Here is a 21,315-nt window from a genome sequence, read left to right on the forward strand (position 1 = left end):
AAATGTGTGTTGGTGTAACACTATTATATCACCAACACAGTAAGCATGGCTAAAGCGCGATCTTTCTATAAATGCAGGGTTGCACAAGAACGCAGTCACTGCATTATAGAAGAACGATGTGCTGCCAAATGACCACTGTTTATTCTATTCCTAAAGTTCAAAATATTATAGCAATCGCTGGTAATAAAATATGTAGAAACTAAGTAAACATGTAATTGAATAAAATAATTTAGTTAAGTTAATCATGTTAAGAATAATGAGATGGGTGAAGTGTCACAATTGCAGCACCTGGGAGCTCCAAAATGCCAGTTTGATCCAAAGCAAACAGGTTTGAAGTATTTGATTTCTGAGCTGCTTCAGCTACTTTATAAGCTCAAGGATAAACTGAAATGAATCAGGGAGCAGAAGGTTATCTGGATTTGTTGTACTAGGTGGTAGTCATACCTGTTAGGATAGTACCTTCTGGTTTGGTCAGTATTCATGGATGCGAGTGTGTGACTGCAAGTGAGACAGGTAAAGGACCCAGAGGGCAGAGCCTTAGTCTTTGCAATTGTACAGCAGGTATAAGTTCTTTCAGCTTGCATGGATGAAAGTAGGGCTACAGTGACTGACTGGAGTAGGTTCTTTACCCAGAGAGTGGTGGGGGCATGGAATGCGCTGCCTGTGGGAGTGGCAGAGTCAGAATCATTGGTGACCTTTAAGCGGCAATTGGATAGGTACATGGATAGGTGCCGAAGGGCCTGTTCTGTGCTGTATTGTTCTATGTTCTAACTGTATCCAAATCAGTCATGCTGTATTGCAAACCAGCCAACTGAGCTAACTCTCCCTCTTTCCCAAAGCACAGTGGCTAGCACTATTGCCTCAAAGCGCCAGAGACCCGGGTTCAATTCCTGCCTCGGGCAACTGCCTGTCTGGAGTTTGCACATTCTCCCCGTGTCTGCGTGGGTTTCCTCTGGGTGCTCTGGTTTCCTCCCACAGTCTAAAGGTGTGCAGGTTCGGTGAATTGGCCATGCTAAATTGCCCGTAGTGTTGGGTGAAGGGGTAAATGTAGGCGAATGGGTCTGGGTGGGTTGCTCTTCGGAGGGTCGGTGTGGACTTGTTGGGCTGAAGGGCCTATTTCCACACTAAGTAATCTAATCTAATCTAAACATTCAATGTTTTGCCTCAACTTGTGGCAGAGAATTCGACAGGCTCCCCACACTCTGGCTGAAGAAATTTCTCTGGGGAGTCATACAGCACAGCAACAGACCCTTCGATCCAACTCGTCCATGCCGACCATAATCACAAACTAAACTTGTCCCATTTGCCGGCATTTGGCCCGTATCTCTCTAAAGCCTTCCTATTAATGTACCCATCCATTAAATGCTGTAATTGCACCAGCCTCCACCACTTCCTCTGGCAGCTCATTCCATACATGATATGGAGGTGCTGGTGTTGGACTGGGGTGGACGAAGTCAGAAGTCACACATGACGCCAGGTTATAGTCCAACTGGTTTACTTGAAATCACAAGCTTTCAGAATGCTGCCCCTTCATCAGGTGAAGCGCACAGATACAGAATTTATAGGCTGAGAGATCACTGCAGATATCCTAAGTACAGAGGAACCTTGATTATCCAGCATTTGATTAACCAAATTTCAGATGATTCTGAACAAGACTGCGAGGTCCCAACGTGTGGCTATCTATGTTATCCGGTACTCGATTAACCAAACAAAATACTCCCCACCTGAGTCCTTCAGACAATGGAAGTTTCTCTGTAATTAAGAGTGTCAAAAGATAGTATCAAATGATGAGGGTAGAGTGTTGACAGACTGAACAACAAGTCTTTACAGGTGATCAAACATGTCAAACGGTCTGAGTGAATGGTCAACAGCTGAATAGCATGTAAAGGGATGACCTACGATCCGATTAATTAAGACAGAGAGATAATTACAAAAAAAGTCAACAAGATGGTGCTACAGATAAAACAAATGTCTGGAATAACTTTAGGTACAAGAGACACATGACAAGGGTCTAACCAAAGTTACAAGTAATCTAAAACTGTACAAACTAGTTAAAAAGTTAAAAATCTCACAACACCAGGTTATTTCAGGTGATGAAGAAACAGCGCTTTGAAAGCGAATACCTCCAAATAAACCTGTTGGACTATAACCTGGTGTGCGATTTTTAACTTTGTCCACCCCAGTCCAATAAACAGCTCCTCCAAATCAAACTAGCTAAGGTAGTGAGATCATGAGTCATCAAGATGATGGAACTCAGCGATCAGTTTCTGCTCGATGAAGAATATTCCTCATTAAAGTGGACGTTTTGGCACTCTACACCAGCATCCCCCCACAATGACAGCATAGTGTCGACAACGGATGAATGGACACAGCGCAACAATTGCCAGACAGGACTGTTCCCTCCCAGTCAGGGAACACTTCAGCGTCAGGGACATTCAGCCTCCGATCTTCAGGCAAACATCCTCCAAGGCAGCTTTCAGAAATACACAACAACACAGAATTGCTGAGCAGAAACTGAGAGCCAAATTCTGTACCCATGAAGACAGCCTCAACTGTAGTCTTGGGCTCATGTCACACTATATGGTCTATGTTTGTAAAAATCTTCCTTACTGTTCTGTTTTGACACCATCATCTTGATAGCTTAAGAGAGTGAGGACTGCAGATGCTAGAGATCAGAGTCGAGAGTGTGGTGCTGGAAAAGCACAGGGGTCAGGTAGCAGGAGAAACAACGTTTTGGGCATATAAGCCCTCCATCAGAAATCTTGATAACTTGCCATGATCTCCCCACCTGAACTAGTTTGTACAGTTTTGGATTACTTGTTACTTTGGTTAGACCCTCGCTGTGCATTTCTTACACCTATCATGTTATTGGTTTGTCTCTAGCATCATCTTAGAGTCATAGAGAAGTACAGCATGGAAACAGACCCTTCTGTCCAACCCGTCCATGCCGACCAGATATCCCAACCGCCAGCATCCGGCCCATATCCCTCCAAACCCTTCCTATTCATATACCCATCCAAATGCCTCTTAAATGCTGTATTGTACCAGCCTCCACCACATCCTCTGGCAGCTCATTCCAATATATCCTTGGTGGTGGGGTCCGTTTGGAGGTAGCGGAAATGACGGCGGATGATGCGCTGTACATGGAGATTGGTGGGGTGGTAGGTGAGGACCAGTGGGGTTCTGTCCACTGAAGGGGAGGGGAGGGGAGGATATATTTCCCTCCCCTCCCCTATCAGCATTCCGTAAAGACCACTCCCTCCGTGACTCCCTCGTCAGATCCACACCCCCCACCAACCCAACCTCCACTCCCGGCACCTTCCCCTGCAACCGCAGGAGGTGCAAGACTTGCTTTCAACACAAGAGGAGATCAACAACGTTCGTATTTACCAGAGACGAGTCATTGAGTTAGACACTGTGTGGCTTCACTATGGCTAGGAGAAAGTGAGGTCTGCAGATGCTGGAGATCAGAGCTGAAAATTTCATTTCCCCTCCTCCCACCTTGTCTCAGTCAAATCCATCGAACTCAGCACCGCCTTCCTAACCTGCAATCTTCTTCCCGACCTCTCCGCCCCCACCCCCGTCTGGCCTATCACCCTCACCTTGACCTCTTTCCACCTATCACATTTCCGACGCCCCTCCCCCAAGTCCCTCCTCCCTACCTTTTATCTTAGCCTGCTGGACAAACTTTCCTCATTCCTGAAGAAGGGCTTATGCCCGAAACCTCGATTCTCCTGTTCCCTGGATGCTGCCTGACCTGCTGCGCCTTTCCAGCAACACATTTCCAGCTATGTTCCATACATGTATCACAGTCTTCATGACCCTCAGGTCCTTTTTAAATCCTTTCGCCTCTCACCTTAAAACAATGCCCTCTGGTTTTGGACTCACCTACCCTGGGAAAAGGACCTGGACTATTCACCCTTTCCATGCTCCTCATGATTTTATAAACCTCTATAAGGTCACCCCTCAGAAACATTCATCAGTCATCTCTTTCCACCTTTCCCAACCTGATAGTCTCTTTGTAAACCGTGATGATGCAATTTCAATAATTTCTTCAACCTCTCCTTGACACCACACCCACTAACACAGGAACAGAAGTCGGCCATTCGGCCCATCAAGTCAGCTCTGCCATTCAATGAGATTATGGCTTATCAGCCTGGATTCAATTTTCCTGCCTTTTCCCCAAAACTCTTCAATTTCCTCACAGAGTGAAACAGATGGGTTTTTACAACAATTGCCATTGGTTTAACAGTCACTGTCACTGAGACTAACACGAGGTGGTGAGAATTGAATTCAAATTCCAGTAGACACAATGGCAGGAGTCAAACTCCAAGTCTACGCAGCAACCATAAAAAGGTTCTCCCGGGAAATCCCCGCACTGGGTCAGGATTAGTTTAACAGTTCGTTCAGTGATTGGGGAGATGGAGCAGTGTGCCCCCTGACCCTCACTGCCGGTACTGCACCTTGCCTGCGCAGATCGCACTGTCTGCTCATTGGTGTGGGCCTCGATCTCAGCCCTGAGGGCCCGCTCCAACCCTCGCTGCATCGTCTCCAGTTCCCGAATCCGATGGCGCTGGGCACCAGCCTCCTGTTCCTTCTGTTCCATCACCAACTGCATCTGGAGCTTGTCCTTCAAGGAGAGAGAGGGAGATATGCTAAAATACTGCAGCATGTACTCACCAGCCCCACAAATGTTTCTGCCACGCGCAGTGTCCTCTCCCTGCACAAGCTAGGGGGCAGAGTCCTGTCCCGTGGAGCAGGAGTCAACACCTATGGGAGGTGCTCAGACTCCCCCAATACAGCTCAGCAGAGTGTGGGCACTAAGGGCAGGCACCTGTCAAGTCATACAGCCCTGCGGCCCAACTTGTCCATGCCGTCCTACCACCCCAATCTGACTTAGTCCCATTTGCCAGCACTTGGCTCATAGCACTCTAAACTCTTCTCATTCATGTACCCATCCAGATGCCTTTTAAATGTTGTGATTGTACCCACCTCCACCACTTCCTCTGGCAGCTCATTCCATACACGCACCACCCTCTGCATGAAAAGGTTGCCCCTTTTAAATTTTAACCTCTCACTTTAAACCTATGCCCTCTAGGTTTGGAATCCCCACCATCCCTGCTTTCCCCCCTACCCCGCCAAAAAAAAAGCCTCATCTATTCATCTATCCTTGCCCTTCATAATTTTATAAACCTTTATGAGGTCATCCCTCAGCCTCCGATGCTCCATGGAAAAAAAGTTCCAGCCTCTCCCTATAGCTCCAAAACTGCAATCCCAGCAACATCCTGGTAAATGTTTTTCTGAACCCTGCCGAGTTTAATAATATCCTCTATAGGACATGTTGGTTGCTGTATAAGACTCTTGGGACATACACACTGGGACATATTTATCTTCTTACACTCTCACTCTCAGAGTATGGGTTGACGAGGGAGAATTGAATTTTGATGGTCACCAATTGGCCTGTACATTGACCCTTTCTGCCCTTCCAAAATGGCTGCCTTTCTTGTTCTGGAATATTCCATCCCACACTCAGATGTCTGGGGAGAACATCAGCACACTCTCTAACCCCGTGGCTCAAGGGTGGCACGGTGGCTCAGTGGTTAGCACTGCTGCTTCACAGCACCAGGGGTCCCAGGTTCAATTCCCACCTCGGGCAACTGTCTGTGTGGAGTTTACACATTCTCCTCGTTTCTGCGTGGGTTCTCTCCGGGTGCTCCGGTTTCCTCTCACAATCCAAAGATGTGCAGGTCAGGTGAATTGGCCGTGCTAAATTGCCCGTAGTCAGAGGGAAATGGGTCTGGGTGGGTTACTCTTCAGCGGGTCGGTATGGACTGGTTGGGCTGAAGGGCCTGTTTCCACAATGTAGGGAATCTAATCTAAATCCAAACCCAACTGCAGCTCCAGGCCTAATGGACTATCCTGGGCTTGGGAGTGGATCTGGCTCTAGGCCTCACAACACAGGCCCAGATCTGAACACCAAACCAACTCCGGGCATCATGGTCCAGTCCTGGGCCTGGGACTGGATCCAGCTCCAGGCCTAGTGGTGCAAGCCCGGTTCTAGGCCTCCCATTTGTCTTACCGTCCTGGCCTTTTGTAACTCCATCTGCAGCTTCTGCTGGAGCTCCTCGTGCTGTGTCATCCAGTGGAGCTCCTTGGTTCGCCAGAGGTGCTCAGCTTCTTCCTGTGCCTAGGAGACCAAAATGGGCTTTCAGAGATGGAGGTGGGAATGATAGGAGCTGTTCGAGGTTTGTGTGTAGCAACCATGGTGCTATAACAGGAATTGAGAGCAGGAAGATTCCCATCACTGAGCAGTGTCTTGCCTGGACAGTAAAGTAACTATCCAGTCAGCTCTCACAAACTCAGTCCATTCCGTATTGGCAGGGTTGGGGAAAGGAGACATGAATCGGACCTCAGCATCCCAACGGATGATTGAACAAAAAAAAAATGGTCTGCTCACACTCACACGGAGTGCTTACAGTCTGCTCAGCATGCACAGAATGCTCACACTCGCTCGTGCAAGACAGTGCTCAAGCTCGCTCACGCAGACGCAGACAGCGCTCACACTCACCTGCGCACACGCAGTGTTGAAGCACTCGCCCTCGCAGGCTGCCCTCTCCACGTGCAGTCACACAGGCATTGCTCACACTCACCCGCATGCGCGTGCACAGTACATTCACACTTACCTGCACACACAGCATGCTCACAGAGTACGCTCACACTCGCCTGCGTGCACATACACAGGATGCTCCCACTCGCCTGAACACACAGTATGCTCACACTCGCGTGCACACACACAGTATGCTCACACTCACCCGCGCACACTATCAGTACACTCATGCTCACCTGCACACACACGCAGCGTGCTCCAACTCATCTGTGCACGGTATGTTCACACTCACCCACGTGCGTACACACACACACAGTATGCTCACGCTCACCTGCACACACACACACACACCCGCACACAAGGACAGTATGTTCACACTCGCGCGCGCGCACACACACACACACACACACACACACACACACACAGAGTATGCTCCCACTCACCTACACACAGTATGCTCACGCTCACTCCTACACACACACAGTACCCTCACACTCACCCGCACACAGAGTATGCTCACAATCACCTGCACACACACAGTATGTTCAAACTCACCCGCGCACACACAGTATGCTTACACTCAACCACACACACACGGTATGCTCACCCACAGTATGCTCGCACACACACACACACAGCATGCTCACACACACACACGGTATGCTCACACACACACACGGTATGCTCACACACACACACGGTATGCTCACACTCCTGCACTGACAGTGTGGGGTTGGTGAGGGTGGGGTGGTACATGTAGACCGCGTGTGGCACTCGGACCTGCCTGAGTTGCTCGAGCTGTGCCAGCTGTGCCTCTCTCTCAGCCTGCAGCTCTGCCAGAGCATCCTCCTGTGCCTTCTTCTCCAATAACCTGGCGGCTGCCTGCCGACGCTGCTCCCTCCGCCTCTCCTTGTGCACCTTGTGCATTGAGCTCTTGTTCTCCGCCAGGATCCAGATCGCAGCCATGATACCTGCCCCAGGGCAACAACACAGAGCCTCACCATCATGGCAGGAACCAAGAGGAGGCAGGAGAGTACAACCATTCCCCTCTCTGCCAATGTTCAGGAGGAATTGCAGCTTCACAAGGAGGCAGGTCACCCCCATCTTCTGAGGGGCAACTAGGGATGGGCAATAATCACTGACACAGCCAGTGAAACCCACCGCCTGGTACGGATCAAGCCAGCGCTCCCTGAACACTGCCACTCAGAGACACAGACCTTTCAGGAACTCACTCACGGACAATCTCTGTGTCACAGAGACGGACAGTCACAATCTCCCCATCCCTTTCCCGAGCCCTGTCACAATCACCACCCCTCCCAACCCCACTGCCCCCAAGGCGTACAACATATACGTGGCTTTCCCACATCCATCACTTACTGTCCATCCACTCCTGTCTCCGCTTCATGTCTGACGCACTCAGCTCATATGTACGGTTTACAGTCTTTACACAGAACAGGCATCGCTTTCCTTCCTTATCAGGGAGCATCTACAGGAGAGGAACACAGCACCAAATGAGGAACTGATTGCCGAGCCTGAGACAGCGAGGTTAACAAAGAGCAGCAGCAGAGAGAAAAGAATCGGTGGCAGATTGACAAGGGCTTTAGTATTTTATGTTGTATTATACAGTGGAGAAAACGAGGACTCCAGATGCTGGTGATCTGAGTTGGGAGAGTGGTGCTGGAAACGCACCAGGCAACATCCGAGGAGTAGGAGAACTGACGTCTCGGGCATAAGCCCTTCATCAGGAATTCTAACGAAGAGCTTATGCTCGAAACATTGCCTCTCCTGCTCCTCAGATGCTGCCTGACCGGCTGTGCTTTTCCACTCATTATACAGAGACAGACCTATCCCCACCAGTACTGTAGGAGAAAGAGGTAGCCATGGGCACCCGCATGGGCCCCAGCGATGTTTGTCTCTTTGTCAGCAACGTGGAACAGTCCATCTTCCGTAGTTACACCAGCACCACTCCCCACCTCTTCCTCCGCTACATCGATGACTGCATTGGCGTCACCTCGTGCTCCCGCGAGGAGGTTGAGCAATTCATCAACTTCACCAACACATTCAACCCCAACCTTAAATTCACCTGGACCATCTCTGACACCTCCCTCCCCTTCCTGGACCTCTCCATCTCCATCCACGAGGACCGACTCGACACTGACATTGTTTTTTTACAAACCCACCGACTCCCACAGCTACCTTGATTATACCTCTTCCCACCCTACTTCCTGCAAAAATGCCATCCCTGTATGCCCGATTCCTCTGCCTCTGCTGTATATAGCTCCCAGGAGGACCAGTTCCACCACAGAACACACCAGATGGCCTCCTTCTTTAGAGATTGCAATTTCCCTTCTCACATGGTTGCTGATGCCCTCCAACGCATCACATCCACATCCCACACTTCCGCCCTCTAACCCCACCCCTCCAACTGCAAGAATCCCCCAGGTCCTCACCTTCCACCCCACCAACCTCCATACACATCACATCATCCTCTGCCATTTCCGCCACCTCCAAACGGACACCACCACCAGGGGTATAATTCCCTCCCCACCCCTTTCCGCAAAGACCGTTCCCTCTGTGACCACCTGGTCAGGCCCACGCCCCCCCCCCCGACAACCCACCCTCCCATCCTGGCACCTTCCCCTGCCACCGCAGGAACTGCAAAACCTGCGCCCACACCTCCTCCCTCACCTGCATCCAAGGCCCTAAAGGAGCCTTCCACATCCATCAAAGTTTTACCTGTACATCCACCATTATCATTTATTGTATCCGTTGCTCCCGATGCGGTCTCCTCTACATTGGGGAGACTGGGCGCCTCCTAGTAGAGCACTTTAGGGAACATCTCCGAGACACCCGCACCAATCAACCACACCGCCCTGTAGCCCAACATTTCAACTCCCCCTCCCACTCTGCCGAGGACATGGAGGTCCTGGGCCTCCTTCAGCGTCGCTCCCTCATCACCCGACGCCTGGAGGAAGAACGCCTCATCTTCCGCCTCGGAACACTTCAAACCCCATGGCATCAATGTGGATTTCAACAGTTTCCTCATTTCCCCCTCCCCCCACCTTACCCCTAGTTCCAACCTTCCAGCTCAGCACCGCCCTCATGACCTGTCCTACCTGCCAATCTCCCTTTCCACCCTCACCTCTGACCTATCACCATTACCCCAACTTCCATACACCTTTTGTACTCTTGGCTACCTTCCTGCAATCCCCACTCCCTCCCATTTAGCTCTCCACCCTCAAGGCTCCCAGCCTCATTCCTGACGAAGGGCTCTGGCCTGAAAACTAGATTCTCCTGCTCCTCAGCTGCTGCATGACCTGCTATGCTTTTCCAGCACTCTACTCTCAATGCCCAACAGTACTGTATCCTAGCGTTATAAGCGGCAGACCTGTCAACATAGGTACTGCAGCCTCGTGTTATACAGCGGCAGACCTGTCCCCACCAGTACTGTACCCAGTGTTATACAGAGTCAGACCTGTCCCGCACCAGCACTGTACCCCAGTGTTATACATTGGAGTACAGTACTGGTGGGGACAGGTCTGTCAATGTATAACACTGGGGTACAGTACTGGTGGGGACAGGTCTGTCAGTGTTATACAGTGACAGACCAGTGCCCACCAGTACAGCACCCAATTGGTATACAGAGACAGACCTGCCCCCACCAGCACTGTACCCCAGTTTTATACAGTGACAGACCTGTGCCCACCAGTACTGTACCCCATTGTTATACAGTGACAGACCTGTCACCACCAGTACTGTATCCCAGTGTTATACAGTGACAGACCTGTGCCCACCAGTACTGTACCCCAGTGGTATACAGTGACAGACCTTCCACCACCAGTACAGTACCCAGTGTTATACAGAGACAGATCTGTCCGCACCAGTACTGTACCCCAGTGTTACACAGAGACAGACCTGTCCATACCAGTACTGTACCCCAGTGTTATACATGGACCGACCTGCTCCACCAATACTGTACCGCAGTGTAACACACAGACAGACCTGTCCAAACCAGTTCGGTACCCTGGTGTTGAACAGTGACAGACCTGCCCCCACCAGTACTATACCCAGGTGTTGTACAGAGACAGACCTGTCCCCACCAGTACTGTACCCCAGGGTTATAGAGAGACAGACCTGTCCCCACCAGTACTGTACCCCAGTGGTATACAGTGACAGACCTGCCCCCACTAGTACTATACCCAGTGTTATACAGAGACAGACCTGCCCCCACCAGTACTGTACCCGAATGCTATGCAGTGACAGTCTTGCCTCCACCAGTACTGTACCCCAGTGGTATACAGTTACAGACCAGTCCCTACCAGTACTGCACCCCAGGGTTATCCCGTGACAGGCCTGTCCCTACCTGTAGTGTGCCCCAGTGTTATACAGTCACAGACCTGTCCCCACCAGTACTGTACCCCAGTGTTACACAGTGACAGACCTGTCCCCACCAGTACTGTACCCAAGTGTTATACAGAGATAGACCTGTCCCAACCAGTACGGTACCCCATTAGTATAGAGTGACAGACCTGTCCACACCAGTACTGTCCCCTAATGTGAAACAGAGACAGACCTGTCTCCACCATGACAGTAAGCCAATGGTATACAGGGACAGACCTGTCCCCACCAGTACTGTACCCGTGTTACACAGTGACAGACCTGTCTCCACCAGTACTGCACCTAAGTGTTATACGGTGACAGGCCTGTCCCTACCTGTAGTGTACCCCAGTGTTATACAGAGACAGACCTGTCCCCACCTGTACTGTACCCCAGTGTAATACAGAGACAGACCTGTCTCCACCAGTACTGTGCCCCATTGGTATACAGTGACAGACCTGTCCCCACCAGTACAGTAAGCCAACGTTATACAGTGACAGACCTGTCCCCACCGGTACTGTACCCCAGTGTGCTACAGTGACAGACCTGTCCCTACCGGTACTGTACCCGTGTTGTACAGTGACAGACCTGCCCCCACCAGTACTGTACCCTCGTGTTATACACTGACAGACCAGTCCCCACCAGTACTGTACCCCAGTGTTATACAGAGACAGACCTGTCCCCACCAGTACTGTACCCCAGTGTTATACAGAGATAGACCTGTCCCGACCAGTACAGTACCCCATTGGTACACAGAGACACACCTGTCCCCACCTTACTCTATCCCAGCGTTATACAGTGACAGACCTGTCTCCACCAGTACTGTACCCCATTGGTATACAGAGACATACCTGTCCACACCTGTACAGTACCCCATTGGTATACAGTAACAGACCTGTCCCCACCTGTGCTGTACATCGGTGGTATACAGTGACAGACCTGTCCCCACGGACAAAGTGAGGAGTGCAGATGCTGGAGATCAGGGCTGAAAATGTGTTGCTGGATAAGCGCAGCAGGTCAGGCAGCATCCACAGGACTGAAACTGTGTTGCTGGATGCTGCCTGACCTGCTGCGCTTTTCCAGCAACACATTTTCAGACCTGCCCCCACCAGCACTGTACCCCAGTGTTATACAGTGACAGACCTGTCCCCACCGGTACTGTACCCCAGTGTTATACAGTGACAGACCTGTCCCGACCAGTACTGTACCCTAGTGTTATACGGAGACAGATTTGCCCCCACCAGTACTGTACCCCAGTTGTATACAGTGACAGACCTGTCCCCACCAGTACTGTCCCCTAGTGTTATACAGAGACAGATCTGTCCCCACCAGTACAGTAAGCCAATGTTATACAGTGACAGACCTGTCCCCACCAGTACAGTACCCCAGTGTTATACAGTGACAGACCTGTCCCGACCAGTACAGTACCCCATTGGTATACAGAGATACACCTGCCCCCACCACTACTCTATCTCAGTGTTATACAGTGACGAACCTGTCCCCACCAGTATCGTCCCCTAGTGTTATACAGAGACAGACCTGTCCCCACCAGTATCGTCCCCTAGTGTTATACAGTGACAGAGCTGTCCCAACCAGTACTGTACCCCAGTGTTGTACAGAGACAGACCTGTACCCACCAGTACAGTACATCATTGGTATACAGTAACAGACCTGTCCCCATCAGTACTGTACCCTCATGTTACACAGAGACAGACCTGTCCCCACCGGGACTGTACCCCAGTGTTATACACTGACAGACCGGCCCCCACCAGCACTGAACCCCAGTGTTATACAGTGTCAGACCTGTCCTCACCAGTACTCCGGTGGTATACAGTGACAGACCTGTCCCCACGGTACTGCACCCCAGTATTATACAGAGACAAACCTGTCCCCACCAGTACTGTCCCCTGGGTTATACAGAGACAGACCTGTACCCACCAGTACAGTGCATCATTGGTATACATTGACAGACCTGTCCCCACCAGTACTGTCCCCTGGTGTTATACAGTGACGAACCTGTCCCCACCAGTACAGTGCATCATTGGTATACATTGACAGCCCTGACTCCACCAGTACTGTCCCCTGGTGTTATACAGAGACAGACCTGTACCCACCAGTACAGTGCATCATTGGTATACATTGACAGACCTGTCTCCACCTGTACTGTACCTCAGTGTTGTACAGAGACAGACCTCCCCCCACAAGTACTGTAACCCAGTGTTATACAGAGACAGACCTCCCCCCACCAGCACTGAACCCCAGTGTTATACAGTGTCAGACCTGTCCTCACCAGTACTCCGGTGGTATACAGTGACAGACCTGTCCCCACGGTACTGCACCCCAGTATTATACAGAGACAAACCTGTCCCCACCAGTACTGTCCCCTGGTGTTATACAGAGACAGACCTGTACCCACCAGTACAGTACATCATTGGTATACAGTAACAGACCTGTCCCCATCAGTACTGTACCCTCATGTTACACAGAGACAGACCGGCCCCCACCAGCACTGAACCCCAGTGTTATACAGTGTCAGACCTGTCCTCACCAGTACTCCGGTGGTATACAGTGACAGACCTGTCCCCACGGTACTGCACCCCAGTATTATACAGAGACAAACCTGTCCCCACCAGTACTGTCCCCTGGTGTTATACAGAGACAGACCTGTACCCACCAGTACAGTGCATCATTGGTATACATTGACAGACCTGTCCCCACCAGTACTGTCCCCTGGTGTTATACAGAGACAGACCTGTACCCACCAGTATAGTGCATCATTGGTATACATTGACAGACCTGTCTCCACCAGTACTGTCCCCTGGTGTTATATAGAGACAGACCTGTACCCACCAGTACAGTGCATCATTGGTATACATTGACAGACCTGTCTCCACCAGTACTGTACCCCAGTGTTGTACAGAGACAGACCTCCCCCCACAAGTACTGTAACCCAGTGTTATACAGAGACAGACCTCCCCCCACCAGCACTGAACCCCAGTGTTATACAATGACAGACCTGTCCAAACCAGTTCTGTACCCTGGTGTTATACAGTGACAGACCTGTCCCCACAGTACAGTACCCCAGTGTATACAGAGATAGACCTGTCCCCACCAGTACAGTACCCCAGTGATATACAGTGACAGACCTGTCCCCGCCAGTACTGCACTCCCAGTGTTATACCGTGACAGACCTGACCCTACTAGTACTGTACCCCAGTGTTATACAGAGACAGATGTATCCCCACCAGTACAGTACCCAATGTTATACAGTCACAGACCTTCCCCACCAGTACTGTACGCCAGTGTATACAGAGACAGACCTGTCCCCACCAGTACAGCACCCCATTGGTATACAGTCACAGACCTTCCCCACCAGTACCGTATCCCAGTGTTATACAGAGAGATAGACCTGTGCCGACCAGTACAGTACCCCATTGGTATACAGAGACACACATGTCCACACCAGTACTGTACCCCCGTGTTATACAGAGACAGACCTGTCCCCACCAATAGTGTTCCCTAGTGTTACACAGAGACACACCTATTCCCACCAGTACAGGACCCCCATGTTACACAGTGATAGACCTGTACCCACCAACAGTGTTCCCCAGTGTTACACAGTGACAGACCTGTCCCCACCAGTACTGTACCCCAGTATTTGACATGCCAATCTATTGCCCAAGGCTTTCACCTCTACAGAGCTGTCCATATCGAGGTGAATTTCTCCCTTCTTCTCTTTGAGGTCCTCATTGAGATAATAGTCTAATTTGGAAGGCTTCAGGACAAACCAGCGCTCATTCCAGTTCCGTCGGACATTGCCTTTCTTCCACATGTATCCCTGCAGGGCAAAAGCAGAAGGTAAGCTCAACCATAGAGTCACAGAGTCTAACAGCACAGAGACAGGCCATTTGGCCCAAACTGGTCCGTGCCAACCTCAATGTCCATCCATGCTAACCCCTTTTCTCTGCACTTGGCTCATATCCTTCTGAACCTCTCCCATTCATTTATTTGTCCAAGTGCCTTTTGAATTTTGTTAATGTACCCACCTCAACCACTTCCACTGGCAGTTCATTGCACATGCATCCACCCTCTGAGTAAAAAAGTTGCCCCTCAAGTTCCCTTTTATTCTTTCCCCTCTAACCTTAAACTGATGCTCTCTAGTCCTTGATTCCCCATCCCTGGGAAAAAGACAGAGTGCATTCAACCAATCCATGTCACTCATGATGTTATACACTTCTATAAGATTCCCCCTCAGTCTCCTATGCTCTAAAGAAAAAAGTCCTAGCTTGTCCAGCCTCTCCCTATAACCCAGACCCGAGAGTCCTGGCAACATCCTTGTAAATTTCTTCTGTACTCTTTCTAGTTCAATACCATCCTTCCTATAACAAGGTGACCAATACTCCAAAGTGCGGCCTCACCAATGTCCTGTACAACTGCATTATAACTTCCCAACTTCTATACTCAGTGCCCTGACTGATGAAGGCCAGTGTGCCAAAAGCCTTCTTCACTGTCCTGTCCACTTGTGACTATACTTTCAGAGAATTGTGAACCTGAACTCCAAGTTCCCTCTGTTCCACTAAACTCCTTAAGGCCCTACCATTCACCATGAAACTCCTACCCTTGATTTGACTTTCCAAAATGCAAGACCTCACACTTATCCATATTAAGCTCCATTTGCCATTTCTCAGCCCACTTCCCCAGCTGATCAAGGTCCTGCTGCAACTTCTGATAACCTTCCTCACTGTCCATGATACTGCCTATTTTAGTGTCACCTGCAAACTAACGAATCATGGGCGGGAAGGTGGCTCAGTGGTTAGCACTACTGCCTCAGAGCGCCAGGGACCTGGGTTCGATTCCTGCCTCGGACAACTGTGTGTGGAGTTTGCACATTCTCCCTGTGCCTGTATGGGTTTCTCCGGGTGCTCCGGTTTCCTCCCACATTCCAAAGATGTGCAGGTCAAGTGAATTGGCCATGCTAAATTGTCCACAGTGTTAGATGCATTCACCAGGGGTAAACATAGGGTAGGGGAATGGGTCTGGGTGGGTTACTATTCGGAGAGTTGATGTGGACTTGTTGGGCTGAAGGACCGGTTTCCACACTGTAGGGAATCTAATCTAATTACTTGTATACTCTCAGCCAAATCATTCTCCCATGTTCTCCCTGTGTCTGCATGGGTTTCCTCCAAGCGCTCCGGTTTCCACCCACAATCCAAAGATGTGCAGGCAAGGTGAATTAGCCATGTTAAATTGACCAAAGTGTTAGGTGCATTTGTCGGGGTAAAAGAAGGGGAATGGGTTTGTGTGGGTTGCTCTTCGGACGGTCAGTGTGGACTTGCTGGGCCGAAGGGCCTGTTTCCACACTGTAGGGAATCTAAAAAAAAACAAACAGCAATGGGCCCAGCACCCACCCCTGAGGCACTCCGCTAGTCACAGGCTTCCAGTCTGACAAGAGAGGGCTTTGGAAGGAGAGATCATTGAAACCAGTCCTGTGATGCCCACCGCTCTCTGATAGCACCAAGCATACAGGTAGATATAATGGTGCTCCATCTCCATGGTCACCCGGGCACAGATCTAAAAGCAGAAGAGTTGCAGGGAGTGGGGAATCACAACCCCCTTCAGAGCCCACTGCCTAGACCTGTTTATAGGCAGCCAGGCCAGGTCCAGGAGCAGACCCACGAGGAGATCATCTGATCTGTCTGCACCCCACTGCACCAGATACCCAAAGGTCAGGAGCATGGGGCTAAAGTGCAGCCAAAAACACAACAAAAGATTTTTTTAATAACTAAACAGGGGGTGCAACCATTTCTGCCTGGTTTTGAACCAGGTTGAACGTGCAGAAACAGAGGGCAAGGTTCTTTAAACTAAAGTCTGATTATCTGCTTTCAATCAACTCTGGAGCTGATTTGTTTCAGCTTTAAAGGGATTGGTATTTCCAACTCTAACTCTGACAGATTCCTGCACTTTTGAGAAAAAATATTGTAATGTTGTATTAATACCAAAATATAACAAAACTGTATTCGCAGCGTTACATAGCGAGACTTCCTATTAGGGTCATAGTCATAGAGATATACAACATAGAACAGACCCTTTGGTCCAACTCGCCCATACCGACCAGATATCCCAACTCAATCTAGTCCCTCCTGCAGCACCAGGCCCATATCCCTCCAAATCCTTCCTATTCATATACCCATCTAAATGCCTTTTAAATGTTGCAATTGTACCAGCCTCCACCACTTCCTCTGGCAGCCCATTCCATACACGTACCATCCTCTGCATCAAAAAGTTTTCTAGAACCTTCAACCCTTTTTTTCTGCTGAGGCATTCCTCTTTGTAAAACAATTTGAGAGTTGATGGCTTTGAGATTTCACTCCTGTCTGGTATCCACTTTAAACTGTTCACACCTCTTCCAAAACGTTTCTCAGCAGCACTTTCTGTGGAATGCTCACTATCCTAAAGACCAATGAACTACATAACATTTTTCAGTCCCTTTTGAGTCACGCTTTTCTTTCAAGATCTTACACAATTAGAACACCATGGCAGCAGACTGAATGCGTACCAGCATATCCCATGATTAATGACCCCTTCACCACTCTTCCCAATCTGTCTTCCAAGCCAAGGGTCAACTTTTCCCATTTCCTCCCACAATGAATATCACAAACCATCCTGCACTGAAGTGGAGGTATCATTAGAAATCACGGCACATTATTGGGGACCGCACAAAGTTGAGAACTTCAGTGTAATCTTCTATATTTCCAATTTTCACAGTTTTCCTCACTCTCAGGGTGTCCACCATTTTTCCATGGCCAGACTGAGTTCCAGCAAATCACAACTTCCATCTGGTCTGGTATCTGTGCCTATCCTATTGAGCTGTCTGACACGATACCTCACTCGTTGCATCATGCTTGGTAGCAGCCTCATTTTTATGTTCAAATCTGGTACAACTCACTGGCCAATGTTTTTCAAGTAAGACTCTTGGCTTAGAATTAATGACAGAGTCATAGAGTCCGAGGCGTACTGCACGGCAACAGACCTTTTGATTCAACCAGTCCACACCAATCCCAAACTAATCTAGTCCCTCCTGCCTGCTCCTGGCTCATATCCCTCTAAACCTTTCCTGTTCATGTGCTTCTCAAAGTATCTTTGAAACATTTTAACCGTGCCCACACCCACCACTTCCTCAGGACGTTCATTCCACATGTGAACCATTTTGTGTAAAACATTTTTTTTAAGATTAGATTACTTACAGTGTGGAAACAAGCCCTTCAGCCCAACATGTCCACACCAACCCACCGACCCTCCATGTCTTTTAAAATCTCACTTCTCTTACTTTAAAAATAAGCACCCTAGTCTTGAAATAGCCCACCCTAGGGAAAAGACATCTGCCTTGCATCTTAGCTATACCCCTTATTATTTTATGAACTATCAGGTTACCTCTCAACCTCCCAAACACCAGTGAAAAAAGTCCCAGCCTATCCAGTCCTTCTTTATAAGCCAAACCTTCCATACCTAGCAACATCCTAGTAAATCTGTTCTGAACCCACTCACTTATTAATATCCTTCCTATACCTGGGTGATCAGAACTGGACACTGTATTCCAGAAGAGGCCTCACCAATGTTCTGTACAATCTCAACATACATACATCCCAACAGCTACACTCAAAGGACTGAGCAATGAAGGAAAGTTCCAAAAACCTGACTGTCAACTTTGAATTCCTTCCTAATTCGATTGATAATCTACTCCTCCCAGGCCCCACACAAAAAAAATCAACATGCATCATAAAGATGCCTTAGAATTTTCCATGATAATGCCAATAAGACACCCTAACGATAACACAATTGTCCCCTACTCAAAAACATCACACTGGAGATGTGTTATTTTACCCAAACGTGTACTTATCTAATTTCTAGCATGTCCCTGTACTCCTGGTACTTCCTTCAGGGCTGTAAAGAGTACGTCTGTTTGGAGCAGGTTACTCTGAAGGAACACCACTTCACACATCCAAGAAAAAGTTAGTAAAATTGGCTAAAAAGATTTTCACAATTCCCTTCCATGCAGGGGGGTCTACCCTACTCACTCAAATATTGCTCAGAGATTCTAACTTTTGCGCTATCTTGGTCATAAGGATCCCACATTGTAGGACCTTTTCTGTATGGAATCCACCTGTATGCCACAAGTAGGTTGACCTCTGTCATCAACCTATGAATATCCTTCAAGTACTTTCCAATCTCTTCCTTCAGCCTATTTTGACCCTATTTTCAATGCACACATACTGGTACGCGTACACGCACACGTACATACACACGCACACCTCCTGACCCTCAAGACCTGCGTGGGTTTCCTCCGGGTGCACCGGTTTCCTCCCACAGTCCAAAAATGTGCAAGTTAGGTGAATTGGCCAAGTTAAATTTCCTGTAGTGTTGGGTGAAGGGGTAAATGTAGGGGAATGGGTCTGGGTGGGTTGCGCTTCGGCGGGTCGGTGTGGACTTGTTGGGCCGAAGGGCCTGTTTCCACACTGTAGGGAATCTAATCTAACCTGTGCTTTGATCCATTGTCCATTCCTTATGAAATGTGACTGCCTCGTCCAACTATGGCCTCTTTCCCCAGATTGAGATCTCCCTGAGAGATTCCCATTGGGATGACTGCTGGAGATCCTCTCTACTGGACATGATCACTTCCTGCTGGATGTACCCCCTGAACAGTATTGCAACTGCATCTCCGAGTTCTCCACTATCATGTTCCCTGCTGCCACTCTAGTCTTGTTCCTTATTTTAGACATGGAGCCAATTTGTATGTCTTCCCGCAGGCATTATTGTGTCCACCCTCTTGTCACCTGATTCTGCTGGCCAGTAATCAACCCATGAACAGACTCTAGGCTAAAGATGCCCACAGAAGATCTTCTCAAGGTCTTCACAATTGGTATTCTTATTGGTATGTATTTCCTCATCATATGTCTTTAAGGCCTACAAAATCATGAGCGGTACAGACGGGGCGGGTAGCGAGAAACCTTTTCCCAGACTGGAGGACTCAATTACGAGGGGTCACAAGTTCAAAGTGAGAGGGGAAAGGTTTAAGGGAGATATACAAGGAAAGTTCTTCACAAAGAGGGTGATGAGTGCCTGGAATGCATTGCCACCAGAGATGGGAATGATAGCACCATTTAAGATGCATCTAGACAGATACACGAATGGGCAGGTAGCAGAGGGACATAGGCGGCAGGTTTAGATAGAGGATCTAGATCGGCACAGGCCTGGAGGGCCGAAGGGCCTGTTCCTGTGCTGTAATTTTCTTTGTTCTAATGGGAGCATGAGCTATTTTCTAAATGGGGAGAAAATTCAGAATTCTGAAGTGCAAAGGGTTATGGGGAGAAAGAGGGAGAATGGAATTTGGAAACTTATCAGCCATGATTGAATGGTGGAGCAGACCCAATGGGCTAATTTCTGCTCCTATGTCTTATGGTATTTTCTTGGCGCTGACAATGGGGGGAGGGAGGTGATGGTGGTGGAGGAGAGGTGGTGTGCTGTCACTCAGGCTGATGCAGCCCTGCATTTTCTCTGTACAGATAGTCATCATCATCCCCAAATCCAAAGCAGATGCAGCGTTCCTATTCTTTTGACCTTATTGATGTCTGCTTTGTCCAGTGTTTCCACATCACAGTTCAGCCAATTAACAGCACATGCTGCTGAGATACAGGCACTTCCCTGTATGGCACAACTGAAGGAGTCAGAAGAAATAAAGAGAAAGAGCAGGCCATTCAGCCCCTCAAGCCTACCTTGCCTTAATTAAGACAATGGTTAATCTGCCTAAGCCTCAACTCCTTATAACCCATGGTTTCCAAAAGCTACCTCTTCCTTAAATACTCTCAGTGATCTAAGCTCCACAACTCTCTGGAATAGATATCCAGACATCCAGTACTATCTGAGCAGCAAGATGGCTCAGTGGTTAGCACTACCACCTCAATGCCAGATCGATTCCATTCTTGGGTAATTGCCCCTGGACAGTCTGCATGTCTGTGTGGGTTTCCTGCGGGTGCTCCGGTTTCCTCCCACAGAGTAAAGATGTGCAGGTTAGCTGGATTAGCTGTGCTGTCCATAATGCCCAGGGACGTGTAAGCTAGGTGGATTAGCCATGAGAAATGCAGGGTTAGAGCAATGGGGATTTGGGGAGGGTGGTCGAGGGCTGGGTAGGCTGTACAGAGGGTCAGTATGACCCAAAAGGCCTATGCCCACAGTGTGGGGATCCTATGATCTGAAAGAAGTAATTCCTTCACATCCCAGTTTTAAAATGAACGTTCCCCTTATTCTGAAACTATGTCCTTCAGTTCAAGATGCTC

The 21,315-nt window shown here is 49.1% G+C and overlaps 1 protein-coding gene across 3 annotated transcripts in view; it reads right to left on the bottom strand.

Annotated features, from left to right (window-relative positions):
* LOC122559462 (differentially expressed in FDCP 6 homolog) overlaps positions 1 to 21,315 on the bottom strand; it is a 64,019-nt gene that overhangs the window by 16,402 nt on the left and 26,302 nt on the right. For 2 of the 3 annotated variants that reach the window (XM_043708920.1, XM_043708919.1), the window contains 5 exons: positions 14,676 to 14,822; positions 7,985 to 8,093; positions 7,388 to 7,578; positions 6,080 to 6,187; positions 4,464 to 4,630 (listed from right to left, as the gene is read on the bottom strand). In XM_043708920.1, coding sequence (XP_043564855.1) covers positions 4,464 to 4,630; positions 6,080 to 6,187; positions 7,388 to 7,578; positions 7,985 to 8,093; positions 14,676 to 14,822 — 722 coding nt within the window. The remainder of the gene's footprint in view (positions 1 to 4,463; positions 4,631 to 6,079; positions 6,188 to 7,387; positions 7,579 to 7,984; positions 8,094 to 14,675; positions 14,823 to 21,315) is intronic. The other variant, XM_043708921.1, reaches the window with a different exon arrangement.

The sequence above is a fragment of the Chiloscyllium plagiosum genome, chromosome 19 (assembly GCF_004010195.1).
Source record: "Chiloscyllium plagiosum isolate BGI_BamShark_2017 chromosome 19, ASM401019v2, whole genome shotgun sequence".
NCBI lineage: Eukaryota > Metazoa > Chordata > Chondrichthyes > Orectolobiformes > Hemiscylliidae > Chiloscyllium > Chiloscyllium plagiosum.